The sequence below is a fragment of the Strongylocentrotus purpuratus genome, unplaced genomic scaffold (assembly GCF_000002235.5).
Source record: "Strongylocentrotus purpuratus isolate Spur 01 unplaced genomic scaffold, Spur_5.0 spur5_scaffold_13, whole genome shotgun sequence".
Lineage (NCBI taxonomy): Eukaryota > Metazoa > Echinodermata > Echinoidea > Camarodonta > Strongylocentrotidae > Strongylocentrotus > Strongylocentrotus purpuratus.
In genome coordinates, this window is record NW_022145598.1 from 14,983,712 (window position 1) to 15,005,596 (window position 21,885).

The 21,885-nt window shown below is 38.0% G+C and overlaps 1 protein-coding gene across 1 annotated transcript in view; it reads left to right on the forward strand.

The window, feature by feature from the left end:
* Positions 1-59: 59 nt before the first annotated feature.
* LOC590516 (DNA primase large subunit) overlaps positions 60-21,885 on the forward strand; it is a 38,824-nt gene continuing 16,998 nt past the window's right edge. Inside the window, exons 1-11 of the mRNA XM_030982981.1 lie at positions 60-303; positions 2,341-2,450; positions 3,982-4,061; positions 4,744-4,864; positions 5,533-5,685; positions 6,159-6,239; positions 7,247-7,393; positions 8,186-8,368; positions 9,499-9,625; positions 10,196-10,278; positions 11,509-11,668. Of these exons, the coding sequence (XP_030838841.1) occupies positions 150-303; positions 2,341-2,450; positions 3,982-4,061; positions 4,744-4,864; positions 5,533-5,685; positions 6,159-6,239; positions 7,247-7,393; positions 8,186-8,368; positions 9,499-9,625; positions 10,196-10,278; positions 11,509-11,668 (1,399 nt within the window). The 5' untranslated portion in view covers positions 60-149. The remainder of the gene's footprint in view (positions 304-2,340; positions 2,451-3,981; positions 4,062-4,743; positions 4,865-5,532; positions 5,686-6,158; positions 6,240-7,246; positions 7,394-8,185; positions 8,369-9,498; positions 9,626-10,195; positions 10,279-11,508; positions 11,669-21,885) is intronic.

Genomic DNA, 21,885 nt, shown 5'->3' on the forward strand with positions numbered 1-21,885 from the left:
GATATTGGCAAACGCGGGAAATTTTGTACGGGAAACTGACCCGGCAAAATTGGCATCCATTCACGTCAAACACAGTCATTGTCTAACTGCCAGTCTGCAGTGTCATCTTAGTTTTTACTTACAAGAATATTTGAGAGGATCAAGAAAACATGGAATTCTCAGAGAACAGCACTAAAAAGAGGATCAAGAAGGAGTCATTCGTCGACAAAACGAAAGAGCCTCATTTGTTGTTTTATCGCATTCCACCAATCGAGAACATTTCCCTCTCTGAATTCGAGGAGCTGGCAAAACGAAGATTGGCAGGTGAGTCAAAGACAAAGTTAGACCGAAAGCTTCAGTCTCTATAATCGTCGGTTGTTCCACTGAGACTACGTCTGGCTCCACTAGACCTCCGGTTATAGAGACAGAACGATCGCCTATGCCAGCCTGTGTTGAACTTATTCCGCTAGATTTTAGCCGCTAGGCCCCTCCCACAAACTTGCCACGGCCGTATTGTTATGCCCCCAAAATCCCCCAAAATGTCATTTTACCTCGTTCATTTCTAATTTTAAATTAGGCCTAGGCTATAATACATCGGTTCCACTTACTAACTTGATTGATATAATCCGTTTAATGGTCCCTTTTAAGGAAATTATCGGTCAAAATCGACATCCATGTTGAAAATCTTGCAAGCCGTGTTAAACTCTCGCTGCCGTCAATCTCATCCCTTCTAGTCTACGCCGAAGGCAAAATGATTATGAAGGAAAAACTGTGCGCCATCTACACGTTCGTAATGGCGTTATCACAGTTTTTCCTTCATAATCATTTTGCCTTCGGCGTAGACTAGAAGGGATGAGATTGACAACTAGGCGTTGTGGCGTGCGCCTGTAATCCAGCTAAAAAGTGGAAGTTACAAACTGATTCAGCCGAGGACGCAGGTTCGAAACTGAGTCACGTCTTTCGGATGGTGACGTTTAAAGGTCGGCCCCAGACGTAAATAATCATATCTGATTGATACACGTCTGTAAAAACCCAATACACACACACACACGACGGCAGCGAGAGTTTAACACGGCTTGCAAGATTTTCAACATGGATGTCGATTTTGACCGATAATTTCCTTAAAAGGGACCATTAAACGGATTATATCAATCAAGTTAGTAAGTGGAACCGATGTATTATAGCCTAGGCCTAATTTAAAATTAGAAATGAACGAGGTAAAATGACATTTTGGGGGATTTTGGGGGCATAACAATACGGCCGTGGCAAGTTTGTGGGAGGGGCCTAGCGGCTAAAATCTAGCGGAATAAGTTCAACACAGGCTGGCATAGGCGATCGTTCTGTCTCTATAACCGGAGGTCTAGTGGAGCCAGACGTAGTCTCAGTGGAACAATCGACGATTATAGAGACTGAAGCTTTCGGTCTAAGACAAAGTGTACACTGTACAGTTAGTAACTTTCTTTGAGACTTTGTTGGTTGCTCATGTTGGCAAAATAGAAACTGATTACGAATCTGTATTTGAATTTCCACATTATGAGTTATGACGGTGTGCCACAATTTGTAACGCTGCAGTTAAAACTTAGACCCTCTAGGCTCTACTAGATCTAGATCTAGGGGTCTATAATTTTTTTGGAACTTGTTTTCAAGTTTACGTCTAGATCTAGACTTGATTCTTGATAAATTAATCAGGGTTTTCAACCCTCCCACATTTGGAGGGAGTCTCACACCACCACGCTCATTCTCCCGCCACCCCAATACTGGCAAGCTTAGTTATAGATCTAGCGGGAGACTCCCGCCAGCACGCCTTTCCTCCTGCTCTCTCGCTTCGATGTAGAATCTCCCAGTTTATGAAAAAACCTCCCGCCAAACATTATGGTAAGCTTAGCACATCAAAAAACGAGACCAAAAAAAAAATGTGCTCTTACTTTTTTGGACACAACATTTGGTGAGTTAATTCAATCATAGATTTGCAACCTGTTGCACTTGATTGTCGTTGATTTATAAATGTTGTTTTCATGGTTATTGTTGTTGTAGATCTAGACTATGACAATCATCAATTTTTTTTTTTTTTACAATTCACAAACATTTCATTATTATTATATTAGGGTGCATGTATTTCATTGCAGCTAATGATCATTCACTAGGCCTAGCTATGATTTATGAAGATTAGACTCTACTTGCACTCCAAAAAAAGTCACGAGATCCTATAAAGTACTATTACTAATCTATCATTGTCACTAGGGGGCCAAATAAAAAGGGATGCGAGGAAATTCTGTCTGTAATATTGATTTTCTGAATTCTAGTCTAGTTGAACTTGATTAAATGATATTTATTTTTCTTTCTTTCTTTTTTTTCTCCCAGTTTTGAAGCATGTTGAATCTGTTGGTATCCGACATGTCAAAGGAAGCGAGGAGTACAATGAAAGGATGGATAAAGAACTCAAGAAATTGATGCCCATTGCTCACAGGAAGGTATGGTATCTCAAATTATATCTATCTCCTCAAAAAGAAAAGCGATATGGTCCCATTTCCAGAGATGATCAAGAGAATCTTACAGGGCTAATCATTAAAGTGACTCTGTAACATTGCCTCAGATTCTGAAAGAAAATCCTGGATTTAGCTCATGCTGCGATAAAAATTATAAACCTTTAGGTCAGTCAGGAATCCCATGACTCTTACAAGCCGATCGCCGATCTTATTATCAGGATATTTGTGATTGGAAATCGAATCAAATTTTGCGTTTTCCTAACGGTTTTTAGAACACTACAGTCTATTGGGGAAAATAAGTATGGTATAGTAAAACCGTTCACTTAAAAAAAAAAAACTTTTTTGAGACACTTCATAATCATTTTGAGGCGCAATTTTTTTTTTAGGGCTTTTTTTATATAACACCATATTACAGACACTGATAATATGGAGGGCCATGCATCTCAGATTTAACATTGTTAAACGATGCCTTTAAATCCTACAACAAGGCCGGACACTAACAGGCACCCAATACAGAGGAGCCCCTATTTACCTTGGTTCCCACAAATTTTACTTTAGCCCACAAATTTCAAAGTGTTTACAGGTGGCCTAAATAGCTGCTAACCAATTACTATTTTTAACTTTTGAAGGAGTGATTCTAACTTTTCAGCCTTCAAACTTACATTCCGAACCTTTGGTTGCACTATTTTTCTAAAACGAATCAACCATTCTGTGTACAATTTATACAAATATACTGAATTCCTAATATTGTTTTGAAAAATTATAATTTAGGTTTTAGAAGGTTTGCTAGTGTTGGCAGAGGCAAAGAGAGCCCCAAAATGTCACCTTGAGCCCCTTAACTGAAAAACAAAAACACCCTAGAGTGTAGCCTTGGTTTCGATACAGAATGTTTAATCCTGTCAACCTCGGGCTCAATCCCAGGAAACCAGGGGGCCGTTTCACAAAACTTGTTATCAGTGACAAATGACAGTTTTTGTTATAAGCTACTGAAATCCTTGCTTCTGATTGGTTATCAGCCGATTTGTCACTAATTTTTGTCATTTGTCATTGAAAAAAGGCTTTGTAAAATGCCCCCAGAGATGAATGAGGTACCTGACCTTTGGTAGGTCTAAATACGAGGTGTCGTGGTCGAGTGGATACGTCACAGACTGTCGATCACAAGATCCGGTTCAAGTCCCGCCAAGGCACTAATGTCCTAATTGGCAAGACATTGATCTACATGTGCCACACTCAACCCAGGTGATGTATAAGGCCGGGTACCTGGCAGGAATTAATTCCTTGAAATGCTAGAGCGCCGTAATGACAGTCGTGCTAAAACCATGGTAATAATCTCCCTCTGCGCCTCAGAATAATTTATTAGATTGATGGCGCATTACAAATGCTATGGTATTATTATAGGAACTCTAGGCACGATCATATCACATTTCCCTCAAAGAAAAGAAAAACATAATGACTTTAATAATGACTTTGATTGATTCCAGCATAAATGTGAATTGTCTTTATTCTTCCATGACAGATGAGTGGAGAAGATTTGGCAGCTCACAAGCGAGATGACCGAATCTCACATTTCATCTTGAGGTTGGCGTACTGCAGATCGTAAGTTGAATGATCCTTCATCTGAAAGTTGTGTACAACTATACTAGGACAAGTGCAAAATATTGTGAAACCTGTCTATAAAGACCACCCAAGGAAACAAGAAAAGTGTTCTTTATAGGCAAGTGGTCTTTATGTACAGGTTTTTTTAATACATGTTTCAATGAGAAACCTTTTTCAAGGGAAACCAAAATGTGGTCTTTGTAGACAGGTGGTCACTAAAGCAGATTTGATGTATACACTGTATGTAATTATTACATCACTGTTTAGAAAAAGAAAATGCGATGATGAGGAGAGATTTAGGACTGAATCATCTTTAACAACATTTCATGTAAATTTAGGAAACCCTCATCTATTTAAATTTCTATTCCTCTTTCCTACATCATCCTCAGAGGTAGTTTCTTGGTACTTTGGTTGTTTTGATGATAGAAAAAAGTCCTCCATTTAACAATTAGTATTTTTTGATAAATCTTGATTCAAGAATTGTTGTAATAGTAGATGCGCAGTACAGTATATCAAACACGATTTACTCTGTGAATGGTTTTCAATATCTTTGTACCGGTATATCATAATTATCGTTTAGCAACTGCCAACCATCATAAATTCTTTTGATGTACAGTTATGTTATTTCCCCCCAACCACTCTTTATTTATTTTCAATTGTCTCTACAAACGATGCTATACAGGGAAGATCTGAGGCGATGGTTCATTCAGCAAGAGCTTGATCTGTTCCGATATCGATTTCTGAGGGAATACAGTGAATCTGTCACTCAATTCCTGGCTGAAAACAAGCTTCATTATACCCCAGTGAGTGAAGCTACATGTAGATGATACTTCCTATTTGAGTTTGCATCACTCTTTAACCCTTTTAGGACGGGGGTTTATTTTTGGACCTTTGATCACATATTGTTCTTCAAATTGGCAACAACAATAATTTTCTTTTATTGATAGAATATAATTCAATGTCTCTGAAAACAAAATATACATGGGCAAAAATGTCAAAAAGCTTTTGAAATGGCTAGTTTTTATTAAAAACAAAGGATTTTTGTATTTCTCAATGTCTTGCGAGTTTATAACTATTTAAAAACTTGATTCCCTTTATAAAATTCCTAGCATCAAATGCAATATAGTCATGAGACAAAAAATGGATGGATGGCATATTTTGTAGGGCCGTGAATAAAAAATAATTGAGCCAAACCATGAAATGTGTTGACACATTTGGCCAGTGTTTAGGGTGTGGTTTCAAGGGGCACTTCCATCATCAAAATGATATGGAAAAAAAAGATAGTAGAGAAAAAGGAGCCTACACCTGTAAATGAAAGGACTCCCCTCACTGCTACATCTGTAACAAGAGATCTTGTTAATTTCACTCACTTTGTTAGACCGGTGCTCCCCGCCCCTCCTCCATACCATGATACCGATACCCTTTCAAGTGCAATATCAATGATATCTCCTGTGATTCTTATTTTTTGCAGATCCCTGAGAACGAGAAGGACGCATTGAATGAGAAGCTGGTGAGATCGTCGTCGGGGATCAGCGCATCCATGATGGCCCATACAGACTTCTTCAAGGTGCCTTTCACAGAGGCATTGGACCTGGTCAGAGGGAGGAAGGTCTTCATTCAAAAAGTAGGTCTCTCATTCTTGAATTACATGTACATCCAGGGTTTCGTGGAAAAGTCATGGAAAAATGGAAAAATATCCAGGCCTAAACAAGTTTTGAATAGAAAAAAATTTGTAGAATAGAAAAGTACCAGAGTCATGGAAAATTTGTAGAAAATTAAGATCAACCATAGACATGTTCTGAATCATTATCAAATTGATGAATGATGGGTTCATTTACAGTTAAAAGGGCGGACAGTACTATACGTTTTTTAAATTTATATGATGTTAAGAAAACAGGTCCTAGATTTTATTTAGTCTATCATTGCAAAGTCATGGAAAACCGTCATTGATTTTATTATGAGTAGGAAATGCAGGAATCCTTGTTGTCAAGGTGTAATGTTGCAATAGTGAGAGCCGAATTATTAAGAGTGATGTAGCCTTCTGGTCTGTCATAAAGGTTCAATAACATTTCTTTCGGTTTTTCTTTCTCCTTCCAGGGATATGCCTTTGTACCACACAGTGAGTTGGTATCCATTGTAATAACAGCTTTCAGGTCTCATCTATCTCAGAGTCTCGCTGTAAGTTAACCCCCTGACTTCTACATGTAAATTCTCTTATTCCAATACACTTAAAGATAAAGACCAGTTATGGTCATGCGATTGCATTGTGAAAGAAACGTTGTGGAATCGATCAGAAAAGGTTGATCATCTAGCATCTAGCATCTGCAAGGTTCTGGAATCATCAAAATGATAAGAAATTTGGCCCGTTCTTCGTAAAGTTACAAGCACTATACAAAGAAAGATGTATATGGGACTACCCTATATCTCTCACAGACCATGAGAGAAACAAATTTACCAAATATATGAATTAGTAGGCGGTTTCCCGGCAAATTTGTTATCATCATGTATTAGTCAAAACATATTCTTTCACATGATTGGTAATGAGAGCTTCCATTTCATTTTTTGAAATTGGGGCATTTCCAATACTGGTCTTTACCTTTAATACAGGGACCACTCGGTTCATGTAGGCAATGGGTTAAGTATGAATTATTTGTTGCAAGAAAAAAATTACGAATGCTAAATTGCACACCAAGAGAGGGAGAAAAGGAGAAGTGGATGATAGCAAGAGACAGATTACATCGCAGTGGGAAGTCGCTTTTTATAACATTTAAAAAACAATGACTTTATATGAGGGTTGAAAAGTATTGCTATTTTTGTTTTACTACATGTACATGTAGGTTATCTTATATTTACTTCACGACCAAGAAAAGATTTTTGTATTTATAAGGCAAAACAGACTCATGAAAGACAAGTCGCGGTACATTGTACAATGGAAACACTGTTTTTATCAAGATAATGGAAAAAACTTATGATGATCACAAACTTATCTCATAGACTCTACTTGTGAGAGTGAGACATAGCAGGAGGTGGTGGGACTGGATGGATCAAGACTTTTTAAAAATATATTTGGATTATAGACAAATAACTCTTGTTGATTGTTCTATTGCATATACATGTATATGACAAGATGGGCACCATCGTTCGCCATTCCCACCTTACTCACTGTATAAATGTCTCCTTGGCAGATCACGGCTAGAGGAATACCCCACTTGGAGGAAGATGGCCGCCTGCTGCCGATGCTCAACAACCTGAGCAAGCAGTACCTAGGCCAGGACTACAGCAACAGCAAGAGGTCCGGGAACTCCGCCATCAACCTTGAAGACATAGAGAAGGTATGCATTCAAGCATGATTTTTCCGCAGGAGAAAATGGTTTAGCAATGTTAATTATGATTAGTATTGAATTGAATTGAATTCATTTAATCACAGTAAAACCCGCATCGGCCTAAAAGATAGCTTTTCAGCAAGTACGTGTTTACAAACTGATCACATAGACACCAAACTGAATATAAATACATAGGAAAAACAATAAAGATGACATATATAAAACAAAGTGAAGAGAGAAAGCTAAAACACAAACAAGGAATTACAAACATACACATGATACAAAAACTGTCATATGAATAGATAAGGAACAACAGAATTATAGTAAAAAGCTAAAATATTAGCTAACATATGGAACAAACATATTAATATGGAACAATTCTGAGTCCCTCCCTGGTATTGAACAATCTGAGTAATCAGTATCCGGGCCAGGACTACAGCAGCAGTAATTGGTCTGGGAACTCGACCATCAACCTTGAAGATTTAGATGAGGTCGAATTTAAACTATTCTATGTTCACCTCTGTTGTGGAGAGCTAACTACCCGTATACATATAGGATTCATCATAATCCATAGCAGACAATTATTCATATTTTTGAGGAATGTTTCAATCTTTTTCTTCTTAAAAGTCTTGTCCAAGCTATATATCCTCTACTCCGTTTTTACTCTTCAAAATTCTGCATATAAGCGTTCAAAATACATGTACACTATTATCATGATTCCCCCCTTGAGACATTTCCCATTTTGTTGTGAAAAGTTAGCAGGTATGAATCTGCAGTGCTTTTTTTTTCTTTGTTACCCAGTATTCCAAGCAGTCGTTCCCGCTGTGCATGCGTCAGCTTCACATGTCACTCAAGGAGCATCATCATCTACGCCACGGCGGCAGGATGCAGTACGGGTTGTTCCTCAAGGGTATCGGGATGACCTTGGAGCAGGCCATGACCTTCTGGAGGTCAGAGTTCACACGTATCATGGACATGGACAAGGCAAGTTTGAATCTTGTTAATCTGGTTGAAGATTTTAGATTTAAAGAAAATGATTGTAATGTTGCAAAAGAAGCATTTTCTTTGAAACTAAACGCAAATGAACTTGAGACATTGTGACTCGTTTATCCAACATTTGCTTTGGGCTTTAAGTTGTTAACAATGGGATTAGAGAACACACTTCTTTTATTGGAACCTTACAAATACAGTTGAGTTTATAGGGGCATTGTGGCGTGCACTTATAATCCAGCTAACAATGGAAGTTACAAACTGATTCAGCCGAGGACGCAGGTTCAAGTCACTTCTTTCGGATGGTGACGTTAAATGTCGGTCCACAGACGTCAATAATCATATCTGATTGATACATGTCTGCAAAAACCAAATTTACATGGTTATGGTTCAGGATAGGTTTAGGGGTGTATTGGCAGTGTTGAGGTAAGGGATGCAGATGCAAGTTATCAGCGGAACCATTTTCATTTGAACGTGTGTCATCAAACCATTGATTCTACTACTGTACCTCCACTGTAGTTACCGGTATGCTTATGATTATGGTTTCAATTTAAGGATAAAATGTTTCCCAACATTCAGTGGAAAAGTGAGACGAGTCATACTTGAAGTTATTTAGTATGTACAATTGTACTTGTTCTTGGCAATATGGAGCTATGCCCATGAAGAAGATACTCTCTGCGACTGCGGAGAGACTAGGACGATGGACCACATCTTGCAGTGCGGCGGAACGGGTTGCACAGATGAAGACCTGGCCCTTGTAAATGAGACGGCCATCGCAGCCATCGAGTGATGGAAGAGCTTAATTTAGGAACTTTAGATTAATCTTGATCTAATGAAACACAAAAGGAAGAACTTGTAAAAAGAGATTATTATCTTCTTTCTAATTCTCTCAATTCTATTGATGCTCCTTGAAGTATTTTTGATAATAATAATAATAATAATAATAGTGGGTTCTTGCATAGGGCTCATGTCTGTCAGACTTGACACTCCTGGCACTCCCGAATATTACCCTGGCTTTAGCACGGCTGCCATTACGGCGCTCTAGCGTTTCAAGGAATTAATTCCTGCCAGGTACTCGTTTACATCATGATAAATCATTTCATATTTTGTCTTTCCTTACACAGTTTGATAAGCAGTATTCCTACAACATCCGTCATAACTACGGCAAGGAAGGCAAGCGGGCAAACTACACACCATACAGCTGTATGAAGGTCATTATGAGCAATGCACCAGGACAGGGAGATTACCATGGTAACCGATTTAGCATTATCGTAGGGAATATGATATATGGAAATAGTTGTGTAATAGTCAGATGCACGAATGCCCTTCGATCAGACTATATAACAAGGAAAATGACACATTTAATCTTAATTAGATTTAAATCACTGTTTAAAACTCCATACTGAATCCTTACTCATTTACTTGACTCAATACTTTTCTAGAATTTTTTTAATGTTTATAGTCAAGGTGTCTACATCATTTTACAAGCTATGTGCTTCTCATTAGACCCCTCCACATTTTCCTATTACTTTGTTGTTATAGTTCTCAATCTGTTCTTTATTTTAATTTCTGTATTTATTATCCTCAAATTAATGTAAATATGTGACATAAACTTGAACAATATGTGGAATGTGCATAAATTACTAAAAACAAAATGAAAATAAAAATATACCATGTGATCCACAGTCCAGTGACGTATCTACTTGACCATGACACATGTACATAATTGTTATTTATTTTTTGTTATTCTTGAATATTGGACAGAAAATGACCCCAAAACCTGTACTTGTCCATAAACTCATTTTCATATGCTCTGTCCAGGTTGTCCGTTCCGTCATACTGATGGTGCCTTGTTGAAGCAGCGACTCTCCACCTTTGGGCTGACACAGCAGGGGGTTGACCAGGTTAGTCAGACATCTTCACCTCCAAATTTAAATTACCTTTGAGTGGTCAATATGAGATCACCTGAGCTGCATGCATGGTTGGAGGGTCTTAAATGTAATAAAAATGCGAACAAAAAGTGTATGCAGCTTGAAGTTCATGGGTCACCTTACATGTAAAGAAGGTTTAGAGAGTCTTACTATGACCGAAAATTGTGGGAAGAAGGAGTAGGGGAAAAAGGAGGATACTTTGGATGGACAGTCTGCAGAAATTGATGGAAGAGAGAGGAGTGAAAGAACTGGGAGTGGTGCTAAAATAGAGAAGGCTAGGAACCGAGGGTTGTGGAACAGCATGATCGCCAAATTCAATCGGTATGGCACTTAGAGAGAGAGACCTAGGAACATGTTTTGTAAGTAACGTCTGTTCTCATTAAAAACAATAACTCTTGGAAATTGTATTTGTGTCCCTATCATCCACAAAAATATCTGTCCATGAACATAGTGTTTTATTTATACATTGATTGAAAAGAGGAACAGAAATTATATCAATTATGATAAACAGAAAGGATACATCAATTATAATCATCTCCTGTCTTTTGTGAACTTTTTGTTGGTGAAATGTCATATAAACATTGAAGGTAGTTTTAAATTTTATAAATATTTCAGGAGGTTACTTTCGTCAACTATAATCTCCAACTATATGTAGATGATGGAAATGAGAGTGTTTAGGTCTCATATAGGGTATATTTCATGATCGAAGGAGGATATTTAATTATTTTTTATTTTTTTTTGTGTTCTTTTTTTGTTCACATGTTTGTATTGGATTAAAAATTTTAGTATAAATAAATTTATTTATGAAAGTTGTGATGCTAGTAGTCACAACCAAGAACCATTTTCCCCCTTTAATGTAATTTTTTAAAGCATAAACTAAATGACATTCGCATGATGTACACTGAGTAGATTTTTCTGTACAATGTTCTGCCTGCAGTGTGTGTTGATGTGTCCGTGTGCATGTGAACGAATGAGAGTGGGTGTATGTTTGTTTTGATAAGTTTTACAATATTTGTTATTATAATTTGCTTGTCCGTTTATTTTTGTACAGGGCCCCATTCTCACAAGCTTTGCTTATCTTGGGGTCCTTCCGGTGTTGTTGTTCATTTGTTATGTATTGTTTACTTTGAATTTTAATGGAAAATAAATGAATTGAATTGATTGTAACTATTCAAGATTTTGTTTCATTCTCTCTTGTTACAGGTGATGGAGCTGGTCAAGGGTCATCACTATCAACTGGCTTGCACCCGATACTTTGAGCTCTCGCATAACGTCCCTGAAACTGAGTTTCTTCTCAACCATCCTAACCAATACTTTGAGGAGAGCTTGAGGGTGAGAGGAGGGGGCACTGGCAGGAAAGAAGGTCGGTTTCATTTCATGATTATCATAAATTTGTTTTAAAATGATTTTCTGGGTTTATATAGTGTGCACTGGTTTGGCCAGGGGGGTTAGACCTCCCTGCAGGGTCACTGACAGGTGGTTATCTCATCAAATCTGCTCTCAATTAACATAAGAGAGGGGATCATGGGGGACCAACAGGCACCGATTAGGCATTGTTTGCTATATAGAGGGAGCAAGTAGCTACAAGTAGTGCAGCGGGGCTTTAATGCATTGACAATGTGTCTAAGCTGTTTACAAATATGTTCCTCAGATCATCAGACTCAGACTTGCCTGCGCACACAATGTATGCACATTCTTCACTCCTTGGGGAGCATTCTTCCCTTTCACATCCTTCCAGGTAGCCATTTAACACCTGGGTGGAGAGTGGCAAATGTGGATTAATATCTTGCCAAAGCTAGGTGTTACTGCCACAGGCTGGGATTTGAACCCTCAACCCTTGGATAGAGAGTCAAGTGATTGCACCACTTTACCATGACACCTCCACGGTGCCATGATATAGTGGACATATTCTGAAAACTATAATATCTTTTATACAAATGAAAATTATGTTGATTGTCATGATAATCAGTATTTGCATGAGATATTTGTCTACACTTTGTAATAGGTCTTTTCTACAAATGAAAATTATGTTGATTGTCATGATAATCAGTATTTGCATGAGATATTTGTCTACACTTTGTAATAGGTGCTTGCGCAGATGTTACAAAAAACAGGGAGGCTATTGTCTTTTTTCTTATTTTGCAAAGGAAAAATGATGCTGTCATAACAAACTGAAAATTGTGCATGCAATAAACACTTTCTGTTTAGTTTCTACCTTATCTCCAACACCACTTAACAGCTTTACGATTTGAAACATGATATTAAAACTTGAAAGAAGGAAATGAAGGGCTTATTAAAAGGTCACTCTGAGCAACAGACATTTGAAACTAATGTTCAAATACACTTCTAAAAGGTTATTTCCTTCCGTCATTTATTCATTCATTTCATGTAAACAGAGTAAAACTGTCTTCCTGAGAGGCCCTTGTACAAATCTGACCATAGGAAAATGCAGTGAAAAGAATGTCATCTTTTTTTAGCCAGAAAGGCATTAATTCTGCATTCAATGTATGAGGTAGTGCCCTTTTGGCTCCAAAAAGGCAGTATTCGTTCTCAGAAAATCTTCACAATAACTATCATATTACTCCACTCAAGAGGAATTCTGAAGTTTTACAGTTTTGTACATAAAGATAAAGTTAAGTTCTGGTCATGCGAATGCATTGTGAAAGAAATTTGCCAATTGATAAAATGATAAGAAATTTGCCAAGTCTTAATTGGTAAAGTTACAAGCACTGCATGTACACAGAAAGATGTATATGGAACTACACGAACATGTGGCGTAAAAATCTGTCCCAATTTTTATGATGTTTCATGCCATATTTACATACCTGCCAACCCTTACGAATAATCCAGAATATTCTGGATTTCTAGATTTCTAGGAACTGAAAATCTGGAATATTCTGATTTTTCAAAATTTCATTTTTTTTGTTTGTCTGTTTTTGTTGGTGTGTGCTTAAGCCAAATTAGGCTTGTTTTATCATGTGCAGTGATTTGAGAGTTCACATATTGTGTGCGTTGAATGGCTGCATGACTGAGCAGCAAATTTGTATTTGCTTTTTGGTACAGATTTACCGCGTATTGCCAGTTACACTGCCGCTGCAAGTGCGATTTCTTATTTTCAAAGGCATGCCGTGCTAAAAATTCCTAATTCTTATTTTCAAATGTTGGCAGGTATGGATTTATACGCACACTGCTATGTACAGTGATGGAAGAGATTTATCCACTCCTGTCTGTCATTCTGTTAGTTTCTGTTTCTCTCTCTCTCGCTCTAGATTCATAAGATCATAGGATTCATACCCACACTGCTAAGTTCAGTGATGGAAGAGATTTATCCACTCCTGTCTGTCATCCTGTTAGTTTCTGTTTCTCTCTCTCTCTCTAGATTCATAAGATCTCAGGATTCATTCCCACACTGCTAAGTTCAGTGATTGAAGAGAGTCATCCACTCCTGCCTGGCATCCTTTAAGTTTCTCTCTCTTTCTAAATTCATTAGTTCATAGGATTCATTCCCACACTGCTAAGTTCAGTGATTGAAGAGAGTCATCCACTCCCTGTCTGGCATCCTTTAAGTTTCTCTCTCTTTCTAAATTCATTAGTTCATAGGATTCATTCCCACACTGCTAAGTTCAGTGATGAAAGAGAGTCATCCACTCCTGCCTGGCATCCTTTAAGTTTCTCTCTTTTTCTAGATTCATTAGTTCATAGGATTCATACCCACACTGCTAAGTTCAGTGATGGAAGAGATTTATCCACTCCTGTCTGTCATCCTGTTAGTTTCTGTTTCTTTCTCTCTCTCTAGATTCATAAGATCTCAGGATTCATTCCCACACTGCTATAATTCAGTGATGGAAGAGAGTCATCCACTCCTGCCTGGCATCCTTTAAGTTTCTCTCTTTTTCTAGATTCATTAGTTCATAGGATTCATTCCCACACTGCTAAGTTCAGTGATTGAAGAGAGTCATCCACTCCTGCCTGGCATCCTTTAAGTTTCTCTCTCTTTCTAGATTCATTAGTTCATAGGATTCATTCCCACACTGCTAAGTTCAGTGATTGAAGAGAGTCATCCACTCCTGCCTGGCATCCTTTAAGTTTCTCTCTCTTTCTAGATTCATTAGTTCATAGGATTCATTCCCACACTGCTAAGTTCAGTGATGGAAGAGAGTCATCCATTCCTGCCTGGCATCCTTTAAGTTTCTCTCTTTTTCTAGGTTCATAAGATCATAGGATTCATTCCCACACTGCTAAGTTCAGTGATGGAAGAGAGTCATCCACTCCCTGTCTGGCATCCTTTAAGTTTCTCTCTTTTTCTAGATTCATTAGTTCATAGGATTCATTCCCACACTGCTAAGTTCAGTGATTGAAGAGAGTCATCCACTCCTGCCTGGCATCCTTTAAGTTTCTCTCTCTTTCTAGATTCATTAGTTCATAGGATTCATTCCCACACTGCTAAGTTCAGTGATTGAAGAGAGTCATCCACTCCTGCCTGGCATCCTTTAAGTTTCTCTCTCTTTCTAGATTCATTAGTTCATAGGATTCATTCCCACACTGCTAAGTTCAGTGATTGAAGAGAGTCATCCACTCCTGCCTGGCATCCTTTAAGTTTCTCTCTCTTTCTAGATTCATTAGTTCATAGGATTCATTCCCACACTGCTAAGTTCAGTGATTGAAGAGAGTCATCCACTCCTGCCTGGCATCCTTTAAGTTTCTCTCTCTTTCTAGATTCATTAGTTCATAGGATTCATTCCCACACTGCTAAGTTCAGTGATTGAAGAGAGTCATCCACTCCTGCCTGGCATCCTTTAAGTTTCTCTTTCTAGATTCATTAGTTCATAGGATTCATTCCCACACTGCTAAGTTCAGTGATGGAAGAGAGTCATCCGCTCCTGCCTGGCATCCTTTAAGTTTCTCTCTCTTTCTAGATTCATTAGTTCATAGGATTCATTCCCACACTGCTAAGTTCAGTGATTGAAGAGAGTCATCCACTCCTGCCTGGCATCCTTTAAGTTTCTCTTTCTAGATTCATTAGTTCATAGGATTCATTCCCACACTGCTAAGTTCAGTGATGGAAGAGAGTCATCCGCTCCTGCCTGGCATCCTTTAAGTTTCTCTCTCTTTCTAGATACATTAGTTCATAGGATTCATTCCCACACTGCTAAGTTCAGTGATCGAAGAGAGTCATCCGTTCCCTGTCTGTCAGCTGTAAGTTTCTGTCTCTTCTCTCTAGGTTCATAAAGATCATAGGATTCATTCCCACACTGCTAAGTTCAGTGATGGAAGAGAGACTTTCGCTCCCTGTCTGTCATCCTGTAAGTTTCCGTCTCTCTTCTCTCTAGGTTCATAAGATCATAGGATTCATTCCCACACTGCTAAGTTCAGTGATGGAAGAGAGACTTTCGCTCCCTGTCTGTCATCCTGTAAGTTTCCGTCTCTCTTCTCTCTAGGTTCATAAGATCATAGGATGCATTCCCACACTGCTAAGTTCAGTAATGGAAGAGAGTTATCCACTCCTTGTCTGTCATCCTGTAAGTTCCTGTCTCTCTCTCTCTAGATTCATAAGATCTCAGGATTCATTCCAGCACCGCTAAGTTCAGTGATGGAAGAGAGTTATCCACTCCCTGTCTGTCATCCTGTAAGTTCTGTCTAGCCCTCTCTATTTCTTGTTTTTTTTTTTTTGATGGTTGAAGCCAAACTAAGCTTGTTTTATCACGTGCCGCGATTTGAGAGTTCACATACTGTGTGCTTAGATTGGCTGCATGCATGATTGAGCAGGGAATTTGTATTCGTTTTTTTGTACAGATTTACAGAGTATTGCCAGTAACACTGCCGCTGCATGTGCGAACACCTGTTAATGGTACAGATATCTAATTTTCGAAGGCATACCGTGCTAAAAATTCCTTATTCTTATTCTTAAATGTTGGCAGGTATGTATTATATTGAGGCATTTGAAGAGCCATGCTTTTCAGGGAACATTTTTTATCTCATGTTCTTTCACATTTGCATAATAACAATGATAACGCTCACAAATTATTTTTCACGTCTTCCCAGAACCTTCTCTTCATGGCTCTTCAAATGCCTTCATATTCTAAATTTGACTGTTACAGCTTAATGAGGACCACATTTTTATGCAACATGTTTGTCTGTATAGTCCCATATATCTTTCTATGTACAGTGCTAGTTACTTTTACTAAGCCTGTGCCAAATTTCTTTTTCATGATTCCAGAACCTTGCAGTACACGTATATGATACATGATCAACTTTTTGTGATAGATTCCACACTGTTTTCTTTTACAATGCAATCGCATGACCAAAAATCAATTTCATATTTAAATGTCCTTTAGCTGCTCATCACAGATAGTAATCTCCATAGTGGCAGGTCTTGTTAGTTTTGCTGGGTACCGTATTCTAGTATTTGTGAGCCCCGATGTTATAATAATAATAATAATAGCTAGTTCTTATCATAGACGTAATACAATGGACTATCGACGAAGCAGTTTCTTTGATCCTATGAGTTCCACCGGCAAGGTTTAAATTTCGCGCCGATGCAAAAACCCAGCGGTGGTCCCACCGCAACCCGACAGCTGGATGCAATCACTTGCGCAATCTTTCATAATCGCAACAGCAAGCTCGCGATTTGGGGTTGTTCGCTGCTCCTTCAAATCGTTGAGAACCTAGTGTTAAATAGTATGAGCGCTCTCCGCCATGCGGTCGTAGCGAACATGTTTTCGTCTTTGTGCCTGACGATATTATTGTTATTGTTTTCAGCGTTGTATTTATACTAACAATTATTATTTATTTCGATGTGTGTATTGTTCCATAATACATATTTTTCTCGTACTCATGAGGCATGTGTTGTTTATAAAGTAATTAGAAGGGCAGGATTATCATTAGATGACATAAATAAGGAAGAACTTTATGATTATGATGGGCAGTCCATATATCGACATAGCAGACGACGGAAATGTTGAATATTTTGCAATGGTCAATTCCCAAATTTACGGACACAGATATTTATCCTAATTCCTAGATTCTCAAAAAAAACGTACACATATAGTAGGCCTACATCAAGATAAAATAAGATAAAATCTGAGGGAAGAAAAAAAAAAGCAGTCACTCTCGGATTAACAAGTCCAAAAATATAACTTGAAAAAAACATGCACCCGCCGATCTCTATCAATGGGACTACGTGTGCAATTTTGATTAGACAAAGGCACGGCAATTTAGTGGTCATGATGCGAAGAAGTCACGCATTACCACAGATTTTCTGAGCACTCACGAAAACAACCCCATTCTTCCAATACCTATAAAAAAAACGCACGCAAACGCAACAAATAACGAATGATTGTATTCGACAAATGAAGGATTTGTTATCACCACAACGTCGTTGGTTTCACAGAGAAAATAACGGAAACAGGAGAAAAAAACACTTTTTAAACTGTATTTTGTAAGCTCTTGTGGTGACTTTCCTTGCTTATATGATGAGTTTGCTACACACCAACACAAATTCGTAAAAAATCGAAGAAATCACCGATTTCAACGGCTTTTTTTACAGATTGGCGAGCATGAACAGGACGTAAACCTCATGTTTACATCCGGGGCACTATTGACGTTAGCTCCGCATGGGCAGAAGGCTCTCCTGTCACGATTCATTCATGAAATGAGAAGCGCAAATCGTGGGAAGCATTGGTCAGTGCGAAGCGACTTGGCCGATAGAGGTCGGCAAAATCCCGGTGGATCTCATAGGACCAAAGGACCCTTATCGGAGCTTATCAAAACATGCCCGCAGCGTTGCGGTCAGACTTAAAACATAGAAGAAAGTAAGACATAAGAACAGGTGGTAGCTATCATTACTTTTACTACTCTTGCCGTCGAAAGTCCATTTCTATTACGTCTATGTTCTTATATAGCGCTTTTCAGGACCGACGGGCCCTCTCAAAGCGCTTTACAGATATATATATATATATTATTACTCCGGTCATCGGATTCTGGCTTACCTGCACACAATGTATGCACATTCTCCACACATGCTCCCTGGGGAGCATTTCAGCCAGGCGTCATTTTTACAAGCGCACACTTGCTAATCTAAGCACATTATCTTTTGCATCCTACCGGGTACCCATTTAACACCTGGGTAGAGAGTGGCAAATGTAGATCAATGTCTTGCCAAAGGACATTAGTGTCGCGGTGGGGCTTGAACCGCGGACCTTGTGATCCACAGTCCGGTGACATATCCACTCGTCCACGACACCTCTACAAGGTTTTGATGTAAAAGGGTAATTTGATTGTTCTCAAGGAGTTTGTTCTAACATCATTCCACTTTCTGTATACCTGATGACTGATGATACTACATTTTTTTCTAGATTGAAGTAATTCACTATAGGTTGTATTTTTTTTTTAGAAATGTTATGTACAATTAAGTTTGATATCAAGAATATTGTGTGAATATGGATTTTTTGTCTTTCTGACTGAAACTGGGAATGCTTGTATAATGAGTGAAAATGTCAAAATGACAAAATAAATTGTTCGGAAGGAAATACATAACAAATGTCCCATTTATGGGAAAACCCCAAGGTTACATGTATGTCAAGGCTACAATGCATGTGTTTCTATCAAAACATACATTATATAGGCACATATACATGTACCAGTGTACAGATGTACATTCAATTTAATGCTCCAGAATATTTAACAACATTGTTCTCAAATACAAGGTTTTGTTTACATTACCAATGAAATGTGTTATTATGGTCCCCCCACCAACAAAACAAACAAAACAAAATTATAAAATCCCACTAACACCTCAACACTCTCAAATACACAACCATACATATAATACCTCATGTTCATCTTAGTCATTACACACTGAAATAACGACAATAATTACTCAGTAATTCAGCTTGAGTCTGGGTTTATTCAAGTATCAAAATAATGCTAGGTCTCTGCTGCTAAAAAGACACTAAACAACAATGGAATCTGGCTGCAGAGATGTACAAAGTTTGCATAAATATTCTTTTACTAAAGAATACAAATTCTACATCTCTACTTCCATATATATACATTCAGCGCTGACAATTGTTGGCGTGGGTGTTGGAAAACATACACGGAGGAAGAAAGTGCTAGAGATTTTTCTAACGATGGAACCTGGTACAAGTATATTATTTTGATAAAATATCATATCAAAACATGATCAGGAATATTAAATTGTGTTATGTATCGATTACAACTGGCCTTTAAAGTGTACAGACTTTGTAAGAAGTAATTGTAAAGTGGAGAGGGGGATCTGCCCAACATCAATGCATGTATGTACTTACATAAGGCCCGTTTAGATATAAAGCAGGAAAACCGCGGGAGAGTCTTTTAAACGTGTAAACTTAAAAAGAAATGGCTACTGCGGACAACAAAGGTCCTACATCCACATGTATTCACTAAGCTCTCTGCTGTACGATACAGAAACGTGAAGTGGTTTAAATTTATACCTCATCATATCTGAAAAAGTCTTTTAAGGTAAAGACCAGTTTTGGAAACGCACCCCTCTCAAAAAATGAAATGGAAGCTCTTATTACCAATCATGTGAAAGAATATGTTTTGACTAATACGTGATGATACAAATGGTGCCGAGAAGCCGCCCACTAATTGATATATTTGGTAAATTGTCTATCTGGACCGGATAGATGTTGTGTAGTCCCATATACATAACTTTACCAAGACTGGGCCAAATTTCTTATCATTTTGATGATTCCAGAACCTTGCAGTACACAACAATACTTATATGCTAGATAATCAACCTTTTCTGATCTATTCCACAACGTTTCTTTCACAATGCAATCGCATGACCAGAACTGGTGAAGTATGAAAAGAGCCTTGAGACTCAAAACTAAAGAGCGATTTTCTTTGTGGAAGTTGTTCTGATCAATAGGAGTAGTTCCAATTGCAGTTACTGGTATGTGGGTTTGGTTTGGATTGTAAAGAAATCTTTCCTATTCTCTCTCTCTTCAATCACTCTTTGAGTCACTTTCATATGAAGTGTTTCATCAAGTCTTCCTGCTACCAATTAATCAAGGCATATGTAGTACCACTATTTAAAGGCATCGTTTAACAATGTTCAATCTGAGATGCACAGCCCTACTTATTATCAGTGTCTGTGATATGGTGTAATATTGAAGCCCTAAAAAAATTGCGCTTCAAAATGATCAAGAAATGCCTCAAAAAAGTAAAAATCTTTGAGTGACCGGTTTTACCATAGTCATTTCCCCCAATAGACTGTAGTGTTATCAAAGCCGTTAGAAAAACGCAAAATTTGATTTCTATTTCCAATCATAAATATCTTGATAATCAGACAGGCGATCGGCTTGTAAAAGTCATGGGGTTCCTGACTGACCTAAAGGTATCTAAATTGATTGCAGCATGAGCTAAATCCAGGATTTTGTTTCAGAATCTGAGACAAAGTTACCCAATCCCTTTAAGCAGAGACTCGGACCTTGTTTACCTTTCAAAACCACTTCTAAAAAACTCTGGCAGACTATGATTACATGGTAAGCATTTCTATATCTTACAACACAAGGAAATATGCTTGGGGCTATTGGGCCTCATACATTTTTCATCCCGCCACCCATTTATTCACACGTTTTTATTTTGCTGCGACTGAATTTCTCAGTCAGTGTACCACACCATGTGTAAGGAGGCCTTGTAAGATTGCTTTACTGTAAATGAACGGGAAAATGTAGCTGCCAACAACAAATTCTAATTTCATTAATGAACTTTACGTGTACATGCAGAATAATTCTGTGCGTCTACGGAACCTGTCACAACCTGTACATAATCCTTTAAGAAACAGATTGACAAATGTTGTTAGTTGTCATATACATGCACACCAATGTACGGATTCGTTGGTTCATGATAATGACTACGGTTTTTAATCAATTGAGAAACTTAGCATTAATATTCAAAAGTGAAATGCATATACACAACCAAACCATCAGCAGTATCCCTAGATTTCCCAGCTGTAAGTTTCACACAATGACAAATCTAAATCAGTCCACGATGAGCTGCAGTTTTGCTTTTGGTGTTAATAGAAGGATGTACAATGAAATACAGTGGAAACTCTTTATAACAAGGTCCTTGGGAACATAGGAAAGTACCTTGTTATATCAGGGTTAATAAAACAAGAATATAAAGAGCTGGGACCAGCAAAATCACCGTTATTACAGATACAGTGGAAAAAATACACGGGGGCTCGGGCGGAGTAGCCCCCCCAAATTTGCATAGAGTTCAATGCAAAACAAATTAAAGAGTGTTCTTGTCATGCAAGCAAGCTTGAAAAGTAGCCCCCAAAATTTTTAAAGTATTTTTTTCCCTGAACAGATACCTCATTACATCTGAGCTCTTCATACCGAGGTTCCACTGTACAGAGAGTTAACAGCCATAAGTCCCTGAGTTAACATAGGTAAATCTTGAGGGTTGTCTGACTAGCATACACTATGAACATAACGGACAAAGAAAGTGGACAAAACATACAGTTCCTCATTCTACCCTCAACAATTGCTATGGTAGACAAAGGAACATCCCTTCACTGCTATATGTAAAAAT